This window comes from Bombina bombina, chromosome 4 (genome assembly GCF_027579735.1).
Source record: "Bombina bombina isolate aBomBom1 chromosome 4, aBomBom1.pri, whole genome shotgun sequence".
NCBI classification, from domain to species: Eukaryota; Metazoa; Chordata; class Amphibia; order Anura; family Bombinatoridae; genus Bombina; species Bombina bombina.
In genome coordinates this window covers 506340886-506363050 of record NC_069502.1, presented here as the reverse complement: position 1 = coordinate 506363050, position 22165 = coordinate 506340886, and the positions used below count along the sequence as shown (strand labels likewise).

Below are 22165 nucleotides of genomic sequence, written 5' to 3'. Positions count from 1 at the left end.
TTCTGACGGATTACAAGCACATGGTTGCTTAAGCAGAAAGTGTGGGTGCTAGCATGGCCTACCTGCCTGCAGTCCTGACCTGTTTCCGAGTGAGAATGTTTGGCTCATTATGAAGTGCAAAATAAGACAACGAAGGCCCTATACAGTTGCGAAGCTGAAAACATGTATAATGGATGAATGGGGCAAAATTCTGCTTGCTAAACTTAATCAACTGGTGTCTTCAGTGCCTAAACGTTTAAAGGGGAAGTCAAAACCAGTATTTTTGTTGTTTAAAAAGATAGATAATCCCTTTGTTACCCATTCCCCAGTTTTGCATAACCAACACAATTATAATAATACAATTTGTGATTTCCTTGTATCTAAGACTCTGCAAACTGCTCCCTTATTTCAGTTCTTTTGACAGACTTGCATTTTAGCCAATCAGTGCTCACTCCAGGGTAACTTCACATGCATGAGCTCAATGTTATCTATATGAAACACATGAACTAATGCCCTCTAGTGATGACAAACTGTCAAAATGCTTTCAGATTAGAGGCGGCCTTTAAGGTCTAAGAAATTAGCATATAAACCTCCTAGGTTTAGCTTTCAACTAAGAATACCAAGAGAACAAAGCAAAATTATTTATAAAAGTAAATGGGAAAGTTGTTTAAAATTACATGCCCTATCTGTATCATGATTTTTTTTGTTAGACTTAACTCTCCCTTTAATAACTGTTATTAAAATTAAAGGTGATGTTACACAGTAGTAAACAGTTGACTGTCCCAACTTTTTTCAAGTGTGTTGCAGTCATCAGATTTGAAATGATTGTATATTTTCAAAAATAGATTAAATTCACAAAGGGAAACATCAAATAATTTGTTAATAATGTGTTTTCAATATAGTACAGGGTGAATTGAATTTTCAAATTACTCTTTTTTTTTGTTTTTTCACATTTTCACAACATTTTCAGAATTGGGGTTGTATATATATATATATATATATATATATATATATATACTGTATATATATATATATATATATATATATATATATATATATATATATATTATTGTAGAAAGTGTAGTAGCACTCCAGCTACATATGGCTTGAATAGCTCTCCTTGCCCTGGGTGCACTTCAAATATAAGTAAGATCAGCATAGCAGGAAGTCACTCGCAGGGTCTTTCATTAGTTAAATACAAAAAGTATTTTATTTAACGTTTCGGGTATTACTCCGTTTTAAAAAATAAACATAATAATAAACAGTGTACTCACCCCCTTTAATACCCCTGCACAGCAAACATTAGTTTGCCCCCCGAAAGTTACCCGATGTCACATGACACTACGTCACGCGAGTAGTCATGGCAACAAGACGCTCAGATATGAGCGCCGTGTGTGTACTTAAAAACATAGAAAAACATACTGTCAGGAGCCATTGCCTTTTACAGAAAGTGATGATATCACACAGATGTCTAGGGCATACCATTTGTTACACTACTGGGAGAAGGTGTTCTTTCATATCACTACACAAGACAGTATTATATGGCAGTTATGAACTAGTGACATATCGTTAGCACTGGAATCCCCAAATTACATTCACATTTGTACAGACTCAAAGGTTAAATTTGTATACAGTCAAGAAGAAACATATATAACATGTTATATTGTACAATGTATGTAAAAGTCCTACCGTATTGTAATGTTTTTCTATTTATGTCTCATTATAGTAGGGGTGTTTGGCTAACACTGGGGTAGCTTATTAGTGCAAACTAGGTGATATTTATATCTATATTTATCTCAAATACATACCCTATCGTGGCAATAGATGTTTGTTAGGGCATACATGCTATACCTCAAAGTAGTGGAATTATACGGGTATATAGTTGGGGCTCAGTATATGTAAACAATTCTGCAGAATATATGAAATGTTTGCAACACTGTTTCAGAAAACAACATATTGCGATCTATGAAACTTAATATAATACTGTTGAGTAAACAAAACACCTATACTATCCATATACTGTGTGTGGTTGAAGGAACCCCAGATAGCAAATAGCTATCTATAGACAACAATGCCAGTCCAAATGGTCATTAAGTCCCCTAGGGGTCATGGTCCCTAGGTTGAAAATCCACTGTGTCTCCCTTTGCAAGAGAAGTTTTGCCCTATCACCCCCTCTAGTCAACGGGGGAATGTGGTCAATAATAATGTACTTAAGATCTGTAACTCTGTGTCCGGCTTCAGCAAAATGCAGAGCCACCGGATGATCAGATGTTCCTTTGTCTATTGCTGCACGTATTGCGGACCGGTAGTTTGCCATCCTGGTCCTCAGGTAGACCACCGTCTTGCCCACATAAAACATTCCACACACACACAGTGTAGGAGATAAACAATGTACTTCATGGTGCAAGTTATGCTGTGTCTTATTTTTATTTATTTTTTTGTAGAGTATGAATGACTGAAGAGGCTGCCTGCAGTTAATTTTGGACCACTCTTCTTTCAATAACTGCTCCAGGTCTCTCAGATTGGAAGGGTTCCTTTTCCCAACTGCTATTTTGAAATCTCTCCACAGGTGCTCTATGGGATTGGGATCTGGACTCTTTGCAGGCCAGTTCAGGACTCTCCAGCACTTTGTCTGAAAACATTTCTGGGTGCTTTTTGACATGTGCTTTGGGTCATTGTCCTGCTGTAAGACCCATGAGCTCTGACTGAGACCCAACTTTCTGACACTTGGCCCTACATTGCACTACAGAATTATTTGGTAGTCTTCAGATTTCATAATGCCATGCACACCGTCAAAACATCTAGTGCCTGAAGCAGCAAAGCATCCCCAAAACATCAGTGAACCTCCATCATGTTTGACTGTAGGGACTGTATTCTTTCCTTTAAAAGCCTCATTTCTTTTTCTGAAAACAGTAGAATGATGGGATTTACCAAAAAGCTGTAATTTTTTTTATCTGTACACAGCACATTCTCCCAAAAGGATTTTGGCTTCCTCAGGTAAGTTTTGGCAAACTCCAATCTGGCTTTTTTATGTTTCTGTGTCAGCAGTGGGGTCCTCCTGGGTCTTTTACCATAACATCCCTTTTCATTCAGATGGCGAGATGTGCCTGAAGGTCAGCTTGAATATGTTTAGAAGTTGATCAAAGTTCTTTATCCACCATTCGAACAATCTTTTGTTGCAATCTTTGATACATTTTTCTCTTTTGTCCATGTCCAGGGAGATTAACTACAGTGCCATGTGCTGTAAACTTCTTGACATTGTTGCGCACAGTTGAAACAGGAACATTAGGATCTCTGGAGATGGACTTGTAACCTTGAGATTGTACATGCTTTTCCACATTTTTTGTTCTCAATTCTTTGCTGTTCTTTCTCTTCTCTATGCTCAGTGTGGCACACTGAGACGCAAGACAGAAAGGTTGAGTAAATTTTTCACAATTTTAACTGGTTGCCGGTGGGATTTCAATATTGTCAGTACCTGTTAATTGATACAGGTGAGTTTAATTACAAAATACAGGAGCATCACAAACTTGGAATGCAATTATTTCTTACAATTTTGAGAAAGTGCCAATAATTTTGTCCAGTCCACTTTTGGTGTTTTGCATGGAATGTGCCAAATTTGGCTTTTTTTCACACTTTTTTGTGTCATACCAATACAAAAAAGGAATAAACATGAGAATGCCTAAACATTTGTAATTGCAACAATTTTCTGGGCGAAGTAGTGCATTATCTGACAGAAATGCAGGGATGCCAATATTTTTGTCCATGACTGTATATATATACAGTAGTGGCCAAAATTGTGGAAACCTTTTGGAAAAAGTGTATTTTTGAGGTTTGATGGCTCATAACATTTGGCTGTTTGGAGTAATACCATTATATATCAATGGAAAGATAATGTAATGAAGAATGTAATGCAATAAAGTTTGCTCAATTATCTGTATTTTATGAAAAGTTATAGCCAGATAACTGGAAAAAGGAAGCACAACTTGCTTAGGTTGATATGAAGTAGCGTTCCTTCATTTAATTTAGCCAATGAACATGAGTGTTTAGAGAGCCAATCAGGCCTCATGTTAAGGATAGAAAAATAGACAGCGCAACCCACGATTCAAATGTAGTTTATTAACACAAAATCACGCTCACAATAAAAACATACTACAAGATGTACAGTAAGTATCATATAGACATAAGTAAAATCCTCCTCATAGAGGTGGTCATGGCAGTCTTTTAGAATCCGGGATCACTAGCTGAATTTAAGGACCAAACTGTCTCTGCTGTTACTGACAGTCTCACTTAGTACCCTGTAAATTTCAAAACACCCGCTTTCCTTCTGTGAACCACCTACGGCTTACAAGCTTCATATAAAGCAGCACCATTCCTATCAGAACATCTTACCAGTGCGGACTTTGCACAAAATGATTTTTGGATTCCATCTTAGATGTTCACAAGTACAGTACTACTCACTGATAGACATAATATGTTGTGTGATTGACAATTTTCACAGTATCTGATACTATCTTATTGGTGTTATCTGTACTCTTCATTATCAAATTGAGAAGCAACCTGAGAAGGGTTTGGTATCTTATTTCATTTAATTTTATTTAATGTTATTCCATTTTTATTTTATTATATTCTATTGTATTTTATGTGCTATTAGGACAGTATTGATGTTTTAGTCATTTGAGTATTAGGGGTCTAATATTAGCGCTCATTTTCTTTGTGTTAGGTGCAGGTCTCATGTTGTTTTGGCAATGAGCCAATAAGGTCACAGTAGGATTCAGCTATTGATGTCATGTATTGGTGCTGAGAGGAAGACATTTGTCATTGTGTTATGTGATTGCTATCGTTTTTTTTTTTTTGTGTTCTTTAATTTAGTGAGCTTGTAAAACATAATGCAATTAAAGAAATGGCACAAAGAGTTGACTGGTCACCCAGAAAGTGATGTAAAATAGTACTATTAAGTGAACAAGGCTAAAGTTTTGAAGAAATTAGAAGAAGTATTGGAATTTTTGAAGAGGTATAAGGAGACTCAGTCACTACAAAACCAGACTGGTAAAAGCAGGAAAAGGTGCACAACAGCATGTGATGATTGAAGAATTGAGAAACTGTGCCTATGTGACAGAAGAAAATCATCTGGTTATATAGAAGATTAAATGACGCAATGCAATGTAAAGTTGAGTGCAAGGACTGTTCGGCGCAGACTGCAGGAATTTGGTCTAAATGCTAAAATTCCACAATTTTTTTTTTTTATCTCTCAAACAAAGGTTGAAAAGATTAAAACCTATGTTACAGAAAAAAAGTGGAGGGATAGCGCTGTATAAAACAAACAGCAAATAGTGATCTCTTTTAAGCTAGAATAATATCATCCATATGATAGCTACAATTAGGTGTTGATAAAAAATGATGAATAAATATATCAATATGAATGAAAATATATGTAAATTTATTAGTGATACAATCTATTTTGAGCAGTAAATCTTACGATAAAATGACAAAAATAATAGATGCCGGCAAACAGTGATACTAAAATAAATACAATATTAAAAAATATACACAATATTAAAACAGGATAGCGGTATAATACTTGCAATGAGTCTTATGTTTAAATAGTACAATGTTATAATTACAATTTGAAATGTATACAAATGTATACAATGTAATACCTGATGTTAAGGGTTATCCCGTTAAAGTGAAAGTCAAAAGTCCGTAATGGATGCTCGCAATTGCGGCTGGAAAGAGAGCAAAGTTCTTGATAAAGGCCGGAACGGCTGAAACGCGTAGATTTGCTCACTTCTACTCTATCTCGTTATCCGTAAGTAATGGTAGTAGGTCAGGTACATTGAGCCATTCTTGACAAAATACAAGTGGTCTCTGTATGTATAATTCCTGTCCCAAGATCTACCATTTAACGGCTACCTTGTCATTTTTGGATATTCGCTAAAAACTACAGATCCTTAACAAACGACCTCTAATCTGACCCATAAACTGGATTTGGTAGTAGGACAAAGAGGTTTTCAAAAATATCGCTATATTAAATAGTGAGAATACCAACAAGTACCTCTGTCCCATAATCTACCTATGTACTGTCCTCATGGAAATATGGATCCTAAGTGAATGTGCCAAACCCTACAACTGATATTTTGAGCACACCTCTCTTAAGTGGAACTTTTGCTGTCTACAAGTTATTCCATTGCAGCAAAATTGAATTTCCCAATTTGTTCTTAACTTTATTATTGGCCACTTTGCTCTCTTTCCAGCCGTAATTGTGAGCATCCATTACGGACTTTTGACTTTCACTTTAACGGGATAACCCTTAACATCAGGTATTACATTGTATACATTTCACATTGTCAATTATAACATTGTACTATTTAAACTTAAAACGCATTGCAAGTATTATACCGCTATCTTGACAACATATGAACATGTTTTAATATTGTGTATATTTTTAAATATTGTATTTATTTTAGTATCACTGATGCCGGCATCTATTATTTTTGTCTTTTTATAGTAAGATTTACTGCTCAAAATAGATTGTGTTAACTAATAAATGCACTTATATTTTCATTCATTTTGATATATTTATCCCCTTAACGACCGAGGACGTGCAGGGTACGTCCTCAGAAAAAAGGCAGTTAATGCCTGAGAACGTACCCTGCACGTCCTCGGTGTGGAAAGCAGCTGGAAGCGATCTTGCTCGCTTCCAGCTGCTTTCCGGTTATTGCAGTGATGCCTCGATATGGAGGCATCCTGCAATAACCTTAAATGGCCATCCGGTGCAGAGAGAGCAACTCTGTGGCCCTCTCTGCACCGGACATCGGTGGCCGGTAACGTTGGTGGGTGGGAGCTGACTTGGGAGGCGGGTGGGCGGCCATCGATGGGCCGGGTAATGTAGAGGGGGGCGGGATCGGGGGCGGGGGCGATGGGGGCGCGCACAGGCGCGCGCGCGTGCACGTCAGGCGGCGGGCGGGCGCGTGCACGGGGCGGGAGCGGGTGGGAACCGCTACACTACAGAAAAGACTGTTCTAAAAGTTTGTGTAAAGCTTTTTATTTTTTTTAAAAAAAAACAGTCAAAGGTATCTAGGAGGGGGTGGGGGTTTGTTCTTTGGTGGGTAGGGGAGCTACACTACAGAAAATGGGGAAAAAATAAAAAAAGCAACTGTTTTTTTTATAAACTGGGTACTGGCAGACAGCTGCCAGTACCCAAGATGGCGGCCATTAAGGCAGAGGGGGAGGGTTAGACAGCTGTTTGGTGGGGGATCAGCCAGGTTGGGGGCTAAGGGGGGCTCCTACACAGCAGCATATGTAAATATGCTTAAAAAAACCCCCAAAAAGCCTAAATATATATTTTATTTTAGTACTGGCAGAGTTGCTGCCAGTACTTAAGATGGCGGGGACAATTGTGGGGTGGGGGAGGGAAGGGAGCTGTTTGGGAGGGATCAGGGGGTCTGATGTGTCAGGTGGGAGGCTGATCTCTACACTAAAGCTAAAATTAACCCTGCAAGCTCCCTACAAACTTCCTAATTAACCCCTTCACTGCTAGCTATAATACACGTGTGATGCGCAGCGGCATTTAGCGGCCTTCTAAGTACCAAAAAGCAACGCCAAAGCCATATATGTCTGCTATTTCTGAACAAAGGGGATCCCAGAGAAGCATTTACAACAATTTGTGCCATAATTGCACAAGCTGTTTGTAAATGATTTCAGTGAGAAACCTAAAATTGTGAAAAATTTAACTTTTTTTTTAATTTGATCGCAATTGGCGGTGAAATGGTGGCATGAAATATACCAAAATGGGCCTAGATCATTACTTGGGGTTGTCTACTACACTACACTAAAGCTAAAATTACCCCAAAAAGCTCCCTAATTAACCCCTTTACTGCTGGGCATAATACACGTGTGGTGCACAGTGGCATTTAGCATCCTTCTAATTACCAAAAAGCAACACCAAAGCCATATATGTCTGCTATTTCTGAACAAAGGGGATCCCAAAGAAAAATTTACAATCATTTATGCCATAATTGCACAAGCTGTTTGTAAATAATTTCAGTGAGAAACCAAAAGTTTGTGAAAAAATTTGTGAAAAAGTGAATGATTTTTTGTATTTGATCGCATTTGGCGGTGAAATGGTGGCATGAAATATACCAAAATTGGCCTAGATCAATACTTTGGGATGTTTACTAAAAAAAAATATATACATGTCAATAGATATTCAGGGATTCCTGAAAGATATTAGTGTTCTAATGTAACTAGCGCTAATCTTGAAAAAAAAATGGTTTGGAAATAGCAAAGTGCTACTTGTATTTATGGCCCTATAACTTACAAAAAAAGCAAAGAACATGTAAACATTGGGTATTTCTAAACTCAGGACAAAATTTAGAAACTATTTAGCATGGGTGTTTTTTGGTGGTTGCAGATGTATAACAGATTTTGGGGGTCAAAGTTAGAAAAAGTGTGTTTTTTTCCATTTTTTTCTCATATTTTATAATTTTTTTTAAAGTAAATTATAAGATATGATGAAAATAATGGTATCTTTGGAAAGTCCATTTAATGGCGAGAAAAACGGTATATAATATATGTGGGTACAGTAAATGAGTAAGAGGAAAATTACAGCTAAACACAAACACCGCAAAAATGTAAAAATAGCCTTGGTCCCAAATGGACAGAAAATGGAAAAGTGCTGTGGTCATTAAGGGGTTATTCATCATTTTATATCAACACCTAATTGTATCTATCATATGAATGATATTAATATAGCTTAAAAGAGATCTGTATTTGCTGTTTTATACAGCGCTATTCCTCCCCTTTTTTTCTGTCACTACGTTTAGGTTAGCAGTTAGGAGGTCTGCTTACCTTATTGGAATCAGCCTTTAGAGATCCACTCAGAGTGTAGTATCTTTAATCTCCCCTTTTTACTAAAACCCATGTTAACTGGACAGCGGAACAATGAGACAGTGTTATTTGGAGTGATGAGACCAAAATCTCCCTGTCAATTGGTAGTGATGGCATTAAATACTTAAGGAGAAGAATCAAAGATTTACATCCTGATTGCATTACACGTACCATGAAACACCCAGTTAGTGTTATGATCTGGGGTTGTATGACATCTAAAGGAGTGGGCAGAATTTGCATGATTAATGGGAATAGAAATGCCCAAAAATACATAAATAAAATACCTGAGCCCAAACTGAAGCCTTCCGCACGTGATCTTTTCCAAGATAATGAAGCATTTATATTTCAACAGGATTCAGCTCCATATCATGTTGCTGATGTGTGCAAAAATAATCATATTCTACTGCTGGAATGGCCTAGGAATAGCCCAGACCTTAACCCAATAGAAAATCTATGGAGCCGACTAAAGAAACTTGTTAGTCAGAAGCAATCCAGCAATAAAACCCAATTATTTGAAGCAATAATTCAATCTTGGTTTCACATTATAACAGGTGCAGAACTAAAAAACGTGGTTCACTCTATGGTAAGGCATTGTAAGGCTGTAATTACTGCTAAAGGTTTCCCAACTAAGGCCTAGCTTCCATTAAGGTGGTGGAGTTTGAAAACTGGGTGTAAAACCATTTATCTCCATTAAAGTCAATGGAGAATTTTTATGTTACCAACAGTTTCCAAACTTTACCAACTCAATGGAAACTATGCCTAAGTATTAACTGACATTTTGAGAATTTTTTATGAATACATTTTTTCTATGTATTTCACTTTTCTTTTAATAAAAAAAAAAATATATATATATATATATATATAAAAATATATTTATATACTGTGTGTATATATATATATATATATATATATAGATAGATAGATAGATAGATAGATAGATAGATAGATAGATAAATAGATAGATAGATATAGATGGTAGATAGATAGATAGATAGATAGATAGATAGATAGATAGATAGATAGATAGATAGATAGATAGATATTGTACTAAAAAAACATTAGAAGATATATAGAAATATTTATTTATGAATAATTACAACATATTATTCTATGTGAAGAACATTTTAATGTGAAACATTAAAATTTCATGTCGGGTTAGCACAAATGGTTAAACGTGATCAGGTTTGCGCACATGGAAGAGTTGAGGACATTAATGCATCATCGATATTCGAAGTTCGGCATTTTGTACACATTGGGTTAGCACTCGTGTGAATTGTTTTTATTTTTAACTTCTAAGTATAAATATATATTTTACCAAAAAACATCATTCATATATATATATATATATATATATATATATATATATATATATATATATATATATATATATATATATATAAATATTTATTTATGAATAAATAGAACATTCTTATATGTGAAGAACATTAGAATGTTTGCGCATGAGTATGGAATTTATTTCTTCACTTTTCACGCTCTATAGAAGTGTATGGGGGAATTCCTGAGCTGTTTAAGATCATTTAAATAATGTAATGTATAACCTTTCTAATAATAAAAAAATAAGAAACTGGAAATGAGTCACAAAAAAGTTTGAATTCAGAGAATTAAAAGACAAATTATTTGGTCATCATTTGGATCTGATTATCTAAAGCTATCTCAAAAAGAAGTGTTTTCTGTATTTAAGTATATATATGAAATATTTAAATAAAAACACATATTAAAATTTGTGTTGTTAGAATTGCTTTTAAATTAGTAATAAAATTATTATGAAAAAATATATATTTTACTAAAAAAATTAAATGTGTACTGAAAAAATAGAAATCTTGTAAATTTTGTAGTTATAATAGGTTTGGCCTATTCTTTAAACATTTTTCTCCTACAGATCTCACAGTTTATTTCTCACAAACTAAAAGGTGGTGAGATAGTGTGAACATGAACATATTGAAAATACTTATTACCCTAATAGAATAACAGATGCATACAGAAATAGAGGTAATTGTTAGATACTTTGTGATGATAACATAGTAATCTTATATTTATTTGCTGCAGGATTTACATTTTAGAAAACTCCCCTGCTCCCTGCAAGCTTCTCTTTTAATAGTGAAGTTTCCCTTTTCAGCACATTCTGATACTTTCTATGAGAGACTTATCCTCAGGAACAGCCGCTTATTTGGAGAATTTTTTGAGGGCTGCCTCTGCATGGTCAGCATAGTTTTCCAGACATGATGTAAGAGATCAGCAGAGGACTACAAAAGAAGAGCGTGTACCCACCACTGGCCCCCAAAAGGAACTGGATTCAAGATGGTGAGTCTAAACTTTGGGGCTTAGCATAAGATTTATATTTATTTATTTTTTTGAGGGGGGTTAGCATACGGTTTTGCAAAGTTGCTAAGATCACTTTTTTTGAGAAAAGTGTAAAAACTAGGGTACTGCATGACAAATGCCCTTTTCAGGGTGATTTTAGAGTAGGTTTTAGTAAAGGTTTTTTTTAGGGGGCTAATTTTTAAGGGTAATTTAGTTTTAGGAAAGGCCTGTTTTAGTAGGTATTTTTTTTTCATACAATTTTTTTTATACAATCCAATGTTTATATAGAACAAATGTTATTGAATCTAGCAATCAACTAAAGGGACATAAAACCAATTGTTTTCATAGTTCAGACAGAGCATACCATTTAAAAAAAGAAATTCCAGTGCACTGATGCTATCAAATTTATTCCATTCTCTTGGTTTCCTTTGTTGAAAGACAAGTGGGTAGACTCATGAGCACTATATATTGGAAGATGTCACACACTTTTGAGTGCTAAATGGCAGCAGTGTTTGCACATTTTATTACACTGTTAAAATTATTGTTGCAAAACTGCTGCCCTTTAAAGATCACAATAATACCCAATTCTGAGCCTACCTAGGAATGTTTGTAAACAATTGATGCAAAAAGAACAAAGTAAATGTGATCATAGGAGTAAGGTTGTTTTTTAATCATACATTCTATCTGAATTATGAAAGAAAAAATGGGGTTTGATGTTCCTTAAAAAATTGAAACAGCATTCAAATGTGATTATAAAAATCTAACTCTTTGTTTTTTTTATTTAATTGACAGATGTTGCCAATATATGTGTGTTCCCCCTGGGTATCTTCTATGGACTAAAGGAAAACAAATTCCCTGCTATATTTGAAAATGTCTTCAGTTTGCTGAATATAATATGATCTTGGTTATAAAATAAGTCTAAATTTATATAATACAATAAGACATAAAAAATGAGTACATTTTATATTTGAACGTTGAGAATTGAGCAAGTAGATAGAACACCAATTATCTAATATAAACTATTATCCCTGTAATATAGAGATCAAGAGGCTAATTTGAAAACCACAAACTCATACTTCAAGACCTGTTTGGCTTTTGTTAAACTAGGGATCCCTAACATTCCTGCATTTGAAATGCAGGGAACTGTAGTGGTCATTCATAGTGAAAACAATTTCTCAAAGAGTATTTCACTTATCACCTCATCAATAAAAAAATATTTTCCTTCCACAGTAAATAACATTTTGAAATTTAGCACTGTTTAATATCTTTCAAATTAGTTTACAATCAGTGTTCCCTCTAAGGCCACATTTTGTGAGCGACCCAGCTTGAAACAGTTAATTAGGGATTCTTACCTGGCAGTCTGTATTGTGTAGTGCTTGCTATCTTTTGGGTGCAGTTCCCTAATTAACTTTTTCACTGCTGTGCCGCTCACAAAATGTGGCCTTAGAGGGAACACAGTTTACAATACATGGATATTTTCATCTTAAATGAGCTGTTAATATATGTAGTCTCTGGAGCTTTAAGACTGTTACATAAACAGGCAAACCAAGGTTATTCTACGAAAAACTAATTTGACCTTTGACAAACAAAAGATTTATGTTATAATTTGAACAACACCAGCGGCAGTTACTCGTGGCCAAAGGGGAAAAACTGTTCTGGAGATCTTACTAATTATTAGCAAAAACAAATCTCTAGAGTGTAGAGTAGCTGATTTTAATAAGTATTGTAAAGCAACGCAGGAAGACATGCATGTTGTAATTATTAATAGCCTCACTTGTTTAATATATAACACTGAGGTCAACTGTGTTGTTCATATTATTCAGCAAATGACATTTTTTTCTCAGCCATTTATACTTTGTCAGAAATTTAAAATGTATGTGAAATCCATGATCATAAATGTTAAAATTATTGAGATTGAAAATAGAAAGCATTATGAAACATACATATAGTACATCTAAATAATAGGTTTTTCTTTAAAATAAATAAATAATGGAGTTTAGTCATAAACAATAAGGAAATATTCCATTTTATAAAATGCTTATACAAAGCTTAGATTTAATTCCATCCTATTTTCTACTAACTTAATACATTATATTGCTAAAACAATTATTTGCAAGTATCCTAACATTGTCAGTGATATCAAAATGCTTAATATATAAAAATTATTTATATCTTTGCAGCTATAAAATACAATAACCTGTTGTATGAATAAAAAAAAACTATTAAAGTGATTTATTCCCACAATATTATTCCTTCATGTCTATAAAAACTACACAGGAAAATAAAATATATTGGATTTCATAACGTCCACCAAGAAGCATCATTTTTTTTAAATGGGGACCAGATTGTTACCTGTACATTCCTGGTTATGACATTCTCGAGTTTCACTGTATGGTCCTTTGCAGTCAGAACCACCATGGGAAGCTGGACTACATTCCCTTAGCCTCTTTTGTGTACCATTGGAACAAGTAACTGAGCATTGACTCCATGAGGTCCATTCCTGCCATAGTCCGTCAACTGGAAATTCAACAATAAATAAAGTGTTATGTTCAGCATGCTCTTCATGTCAGTACACGTTCTTTATTTGAAGAGTTAACAGAAATAAGTGTAACAAGTAAATGATCTTATTACTTAAGTGCTTCCAATTATCATAAAAGACATTACACCAAAAAAAGCTTTTTTTCCTCTCAGTATATAGAGAGCAATAACAGTTTTCATCAATTTTTGCAGCTTGCAACGCCCTTTGCAGCAAGGATCCCAGTTAATATGTCACAACATATTGAAATCTCTACAGATAACAACAGTACTTTAAGAAAATTAGCTAGAAAATTGCTTTTTTATCTTGTTTGTTTTCTCATGGACAATAAAATCTTTTTTTTCCCTTTCTTGCATTTCCCAGATAGTGCCATAGATGAAAAAGTAGCTAGAAAATATGCTATTTTATCTTTTGTTCAATTTTAGCATAAAAAATAAATGGTTCATGCTTTTTTTATCATTTATTTTCAAGCTAGATAATTGCAAATGCTAGAAAAATATTGTAAAAGCCAGCAACTTGCATGAAAAGATAAAGACATGAGGATATTGTTACTCAGAACAAAAATGAAACAATGGTTTTGTTTTTTACATCATTAGTGAACCTTAATCTAATTAAAATGAAAAGCCATACAAGTGGACAACTTGTTTCATACATAGGATGTAATGTATGTCTTCATACACTGTATATGAAGTGAGCACAGATGCTATTTTCTAACCTAAAATACAATTCAGAACCTATTACCACATGTTACTGTCCTAATTCATCCTCTGTAGGACTGACTGATATATGCCCTTGCCAGCTGGCCTCAATACCTACAAACAAATTCTGTTGGCAGCTTATGATTATGCCCATGTGTTATCATGGCTCTTTGCCAGTCATTTAGCCCTTTGTTTTTAAAATACCTAAAAAATGAACATAGATTATTATTTCCGTTATGCCTTTCACAAAATTCTGAGAATTTTTTTTATTGAAAATGAATATATGTTCACTATTCTCAGTAGCATACAATGTATTACTATTATATTCACATCTGTACTCCCTTAGTAGGTAAGGATGTCAAAACTAAATCTGAGCCATTAAATACACTATGATCATTTATAATCTTTGTATTTTATATCAACTAAAACAAATAGAAGCATGCAAGTAAGTAGATGCATTGGTTTCATCTTACTACAAACCACTTGATTAATTTAAGTGTACATTGCATTTTGATTACAGTACATACATATTTTATTTTTACTATTTCAATGTTGGTAATTAAACATCAGTATTCTAAATCATGGGCTTCAAAATGGTGCTGTGAGTGAATATAACTGCTCATTTATCAACTCTTTAAAAATAAATAAAAAAAAAATCAAATTATGCAGATTGCCAATGCAGATTTTGGAATGTTTGTTACACGGCCTATGTACCTATATATTGTATTGCGGTTATAGTAGCACTAAGGACATGGGCACAGCAAGCAAGTATGCATTGTCTTCAGTAAGTGTCAGTGCTTGGGCTTACTTTCTGATCTGCCTGCTCTGCTCATGCCTCTAATGCTGAGGCATCCGTAAGAGGATATAGAGGTACATACCGTACATTGACACTATACTTCATTCTTACGCTTGACCCCACATCAGCATATTCTGATGGCATTTAAATGCTAGTGTTTTAACGAGGCCCTAATTGAGTAGCATTATACAAGCATTGCAACTTTTAAGGTTCCTTCAAGAACTGTGTTTACTGCTTGCTCACTGAATCATTGAATTATATCTGTCCATGTCCAAAATCAATGCAATCCTACTTCTCAAAAGTATTTCTGTTAATATATTATAAAGTGCATGATTTAAAAATAATAAATAAATAAATATATATATATCATGCATAGATCCTTCATCCTTACATTAACATGGACTATGATTTTTCCCTTAAAATATTATTTTTAAGAGTTTTAAACTTGGTGGTGGCACGTGGAAATACCAAATAAGGGGTTTGTTTCAGTTCATTGGAAGACCTGTGGAAAGTGCCTTGCTTAGATGTGAAGCGATTCTATAACATTATAAAATTGTTAGAAACACATATGGTCATTCTCCAGTGGCTTTGAACTGTTAATTCCACCAGTAGCTTGCATTAAAAAAAGAGTTGTATTTGAATGTATTAGTAAACATTTTGAAATTGATATTTGTGTAATTTTTGGACATCAAATTTGTCATTGTTTGCCATGATCTTTTGAAAACCTGTTTTGTGTCTTATAAGCAGCATATATGGACTTTTCACTCAGATACATTTCAAAGTTAAATTTGTATGTTTAGTTTACATGTTCATAAACATTATTTATTGTTTCCTAATTTAATAAAAAAAAAATATTTACGCGAGCAATAAGGGGTTTATCTTGGCTCTTAGTGTACATATATATATATATATATATATATATATATATATATATATATATATATATATATATATAGATAGATAGATAGATAGATATCAAAATAACAAGAGTATTGCATTGAGCAATGATACTTTTTTTATTGGACTAACTATACATTTATAAGATGACAAGCTTTCGGAAGAGTTCCTTCCTTTATCAAGTCTGAAGCAATACTGACCAATTCAATGAAATTTACAGATTGTATCTTAAAACACAGAATAGCTAAGAAGACAGTGCAGGGAGAGGAGGAGGTGTCGTAAAAATCATGAGGGGGGCTTAGGTAACAGGCAGACAGTGTCCAGTGTAGGAGAACAGACAGGGGAAATATATAGCTTTACATAGAGCATATACTGACATAAAGTTATATATCAACATTGAATCAATATCTATAGAGATGTGAAATTGTATATACAGGGGGAATACAAAAGTTAAGAAAAGACAAAAGTGTGGAAATAGGCTTACCTGTGTACCTATGTATAAAGAATGTGGAATATACAATGTAATTGACTAAATGAAAGTACATTACAAAAAATTTTGATAATGTGTTAAGAATCCAGAGTCCACATTTAGTCCAGAATTAAACAGGTTGAAGTGCATTATCATTTTCATTTCAAAGGTTTTTCTTTCCATGGTGTTATTGAAGTTGCCTCTGAGAATTTTGAGGTTTTGGATGGAGTGGTCAGGTTGGGTGAAATGGTGACCAACAGGGGTGCAGTATTTTGTTTCACAGTGGTTTTTGATTGAGTGTCTGTGTAAGTTCATTCGAAGGTGCAGTTTTTGGCTTGTTTCTCCAATATAGCATCCCATTTCACATGCAGTGCAATGTATCATGTATACCACATTTGCAGATATACATGAATATGCCCCTTTAATGTTGTAAGATTTATTATTGTGATTTGCTGTGCTGCTTTCACAAACGTGTTGACACAGTTTGCAGCGAGCTTTATAGCAGCACTTGGTTCCATTCTGAGTGTTCTTTTTCTCAAGGGGTAGCTTCCTATGTACCAGTTTCTGCTTTAGGTTAGGTGCTTGTCTGTATGCCAGGATTGGGGGTTTTGGAAAGATTTTTTTGAGTGTGGGATCCTCTAAGAGTAGTGGCTGTAAGTCTTTTATGATTTTTCGTATCCCTTCCACAGCAGGGTTGTATTTGACTACTAGTGGTATACGTGATATGTTTTTCTTCTCCCTGTATTGTAGTAAGTGTTCACGTGGGGTATTGAGGGCAGAGTTATTTTTTTTATTTATAATCCTTGTTTTGTAACCTTTTTCTCTGAATGATTGGGACAATGTGATGAGGTGTTTGTCACGGTCCTTGGTATCTGAACAAATTCTGTGGTATCTTGTAGCCTGACTGTAGATTATGGATTTTTTAATGTGATTGGGGTGGGAGCTGGAGCTGTGGAGGTAGCTGCATCTATCTGTTGGTTTCCTGTATACAGATGAGTGCAGTTTGCCATTTGTGATGGATATTGTTGTATCCAGGAAGTTGACACAGTCTCTAGAAAAGTTCATTTTAAGCTTGATTGATGCATGAAATAGATTAAATGATTTATGAAAATGTTCAAGGTTTTTTTCTCCTTCTGTCCATATGATGAAAATATCATCGATGTAGCGAAAGTATTTGAATGGTTTGTGAGGGTGAGTGGCTAGGAATCTCTGTTCTAAGTCAGCCATGAAGAGGTTTGCGTACTGTGGTGCCATTTTGGTGCCCATGGCTGTTCCCATGATTTGTAAGTAGATGGAGTGGTTGAAGATGAAATAATTGTGAGTAAGTATAAATTCTGTAAGTTTACTGACTGTAGAAGCACTATATGTCTGGTTAAGGCTGTTGCAGGAAAGAAAGTTTAAGCAGGCATCAATACCATCTTTATGTGGAATATTGCTGTACAGGGATTCCACATCCATTGTCACAAGTATAGTATCCTCTGGCAATTCTGTTATCTGGCTGATTTTGTTAAGAAAATCAGTGGTGTCTTTTATAAAGCTAGTGGTGTTAATAACTAAGGGCTTAAGAATATTCTCCACTAGGCCCGATAGTTGCTCAGTCAGAGTGTTCATGCCTGTTATTATTGGTCTTCCTGTGTTCCCTGGTTTGTGGATTTTTGGGAGCATGTAGAATGTCCCTATGCTTGGGTTAGAGGGCACCAGTTTGTCCAGTTTATGTTGCGTGTGTTTAGGGAATGTTTTAATTAGTTTTCTAAGTTGCAAAGTGTATTTCTGGGTGGGGTCCTTTTCCAGTTTTTTGTAATAAGTTTGATCTGATAATTGTCTATTTCCCTCTGTGATGTAGTCCTGTGTATTCATGAATACACAGGACTACATCACAGAGGGAAATTGACAATTATCTGATCAAACTTATTACAAAAAACTGGAAAAGGACCCCAACCAGGAATACACTTTGCAACTTAGAAAACTAATTAAAACATTCCCTAAACACACGCAACATAAACTGGACAAACTGGTGCCCTCTAACCCAAGCATAGGGACATTCTACATGCTCCCAAAAATCCACAAACCAGGGAACCCAGGAAGACCAATAATAACAGGCATGGACACTCTGACTGAGCAATTATCGGGCCTAGTGGAGAATATTCTTAAGCCCTTAGTTATTAACACCACTAGCTTTATAAAAGACACCACTGATTTTCTTAACAAAATCAGCCAGATAACAGAATTGCCAGAGGATACTATACTTGTGACAATGGATGTGGAATCCCTGTACAGCAATATTCCACATAAAGATGGTATTGATGCCTGCTTAAACTTTCTTTCCTGCAACAGCCTTAACCAGACATATAGTGCTTCTACAGTCAGTAAACTTACAGAATTTATACTTACTCACAATTATTTCATCTTCAACCACTCCATCTACTTACAAATCATGGGAACAGCCATGGGCACCAAAATGGCACCACAGTACGCAAACCTCTTCATGGCTGACTTAGAACAGAGATTCCTAGCCACTCACCCTCACAAACCATTCAAATACTTTCGCTACATTGATGATATTTTCATCATATGGACAGAAGGAGAAAAAAACCTTGAACATTTTCATAAATCATTTAATCTATTTCATGCATCAATCAAGCTTAAAATGAACTTTTCTAGAGACTGTGTCAACTTCCTGGATACAACAATATCCATCACAAATGGCAAACTGCACTCATCTGTATACAGGAAACCAACAGATAGATGCAGCTACCTCCACAGCTCCAGCTCCCACCCCAATCACATTAAAAAATCCATAATCTACAGTCAGGCTACAAGATACCACAGAATTTGTTCAGATACCAAGGACCGTGACAAACACCTCATCACATTGTCCCAATCATTCAGAGAAAAAGGTTACAAAAGAAGGATTATAAATAAAAAAAATAACTCTGCCCTCAATACCCCACGTGAACACTTACTACAATACAGGGAGAAGAAAAACATATCACGTATACCACTAGTAGTCAAATACAACCCTGCTGTGGAAGGGATACGAAAAATCATAAAAGACTTACAGCCACTACTCTTAGAGGATCCCACACTCAAAAAAATCTTTCCAAACCCCCAATCCTGGCATACAGACAAGCACCTAACCTAAAGCAGAAACTGGTACATAGGAAGCTACCCCTTGAGAAAAAGAACACTCAGAATGGAACCAAGTGCTGCTATAAAGCTCGCTGCAAACTGTGTCAACACGTTTGTGAAAGCAGCACAGCAAATCACAATAATAAATCTTACAACATTAAAGGGGCATATTCATGTATATCTGCAAATGTGGTATACATGATACATTGCACTGCATGTGAAATGGGATGCTATATTGGAGAAACAAGCCAAAAACTGCACCTTCGAATGAACTTACACAGACACTCAATCAAAAACCACTGTGAAACAAAATACTGCACCCCTGTTGGTCACCATTTCACCCAACCTGACCACTCCATCCAAAACCTCAAAATCAAAATTCTCAGAGGCAACTTCAATAACACCATGGAAAGAAAAACCTTTGAAATGAAAATGATAATGCACTTCAACCTGTTTAATTCTGGACTAAATGTGGACTCTGGATTCTTAACACATTATCAAAATTTTTTGTAATGTACTTTCATTTAGTCAATTACATTGTATATTCCACATTCTTTATACATAGGTACACAGGTAAGCCTATGTCCACACTTTTGTCTTTTCTTAACTTTTGTATTCCCCCTGTATATACAATTTCACATCTCTATAGATATTGATTCAATGTTGATATATAACTTTATGTCAGTATATGCTCTATGTAAAGCTATATATTTCCCCTGTCTGTTCTCCTACACTGGACACTGTCTGCCTGTTACCTAAGCCCCCCTCATGATTTTTACGACACCTCCTCCTCTCCCTGCACTGTCTTCTTAGCTATTCTGTGTTTTAAGATACAATCTGTAAATTCCATTGAATTGGTCAGTATTGCTTCAGACTTGATAAAGGAAGGAACTCTTCCGAAAGCTTGTCATCTTATAAATGTATAGTTAGTCCAATAAAAAAAGTATCATTGCTCAATGCTATACTCTTGTTATTTTGATATCTAAATCTCTGGACTAACATGGCTACTCCAATCAACGTATATATATATATATATATATATATATATATATATATATATATATATATATATATATATATATATATAAATATATAAGAAAAGGTAAACTCCAAACCAAGGTGTCACCTTGGTTTGGGGTTCACCTTTACTTCTTATTTGTAATCCGCTATCTTTATAGTTGAGGACTCCTTTTGGTTTGCTAGTGACTACGGCATGGAGGGACGAGACGCCTACTCATACTATACAAGGTACTGTTTCAATTTGCTTTCTAAAACCCTGCGCTGACAGGCAGACCTCTGCACTATATATATATATATATATATATATGTGTGTGTGTGTGTGTGTGTGTGTGTGTGTGTGTGTGTGTGTGTGTGTGTGTGTGTGCATTGGAGCCCTTTGCAGTCAAGTAGCTGAAAACATGAAAAAATATTTATGCAATATATGTATATATTAATGTTAATAATATATTCATATTTAATAAAGTGCTTAACTGTGTATTTACTGTACATTTTTAACATTCCAGTGTTCTTTGTCTATAACTTTATATAATTGTATCTATATATTAGACATGTGCATTCATTTTTGGAAATCGTATTTTAATTTTTATAAATAAAAATGTATATCCAAATGAATGCACCAACGAATTTTAAAGGAAACAAAAAAAAAAAAAAAATACTGACATATTCTTCAGTATTTATGTGTTTCCTTTCAATTGTTTTTTTAAGGCATTATACTTACCTTAACATGCTCTGGAGAGTGCGCTATCCTGATCCTCAGTTGGCTTAGCTCGCTCGGCACCCAGGACCTTCACTAAATTTAGTGCAGGTCCAGGGAGCTGAACTGCTAAGCCTCCTGTTAGCACGGCCAGGGCTCTGGCAAGAAGAAGATCGGGTTAGCGTGCTCTCTAAAGCATGTTAAGTTAAGTATATAGCTACAGGTGAACTTTTCACCTGTAGCTGTGAAACATTTACAGAGCTTTGTATTATCAGTCATTGAAAAAGCCTATTGTAATTAATATGATAAATTGTATAATAGCTGAACAGCTCAGTCCTGTAATCCATGATAGAGACACTGGGGCCGATTTATTAAGTGTCTGGCAGACATGATTTGCTGTAGCGTATCATGTCCACCAGACATTGATAATTACCGACAGCATATGATGTTGCATTTATCATTGCACAAGCAGTTCTGGTGAACTGCTTGTGCAATGCCGCCCTTGCAGATTCGTGGCCAATCGGCCAATAGCAGGTGGTGTAAATCAACCTGATCGTATTCGATCAGGCGGATTGATGTCCGCAGCTTCAGAGGAGGCGTACAAGTTAAGGAGCAGCGGTCTTCAGACTGCTGCTTCTCAGCTCCTGTTTACGGCATGCCTGAAGGCTTGTGAGGAAAAGGGGTATACAGCCCCATTCGGGCCTTGATAAATCGGCCCCACTGCCTTTAGCAGGGATCT

General features: G+C 35.1%; 1 protein-coding gene across 1 annotated transcript in view; it reads right to left on the bottom strand.

The window, feature by feature from the left end:
• ADGRB3 (adhesion G protein-coupled receptor B3) overlaps nucleotides 1-22165 on the bottom strand; it is a 1326607-nt gene that overhangs the window by 744308 nt on the left and 560134 nt on the right. The window contains exon 5 of the mRNA XM_053710414.1: nucleotides 13540-13704. Within this exon, the coding sequence (XP_053566389.1) occupies nucleotides 13540-13704 (165 nt within the window). The remainder of the gene's footprint in view (nucleotides 1-13539; nucleotides 13705-22165) is intronic.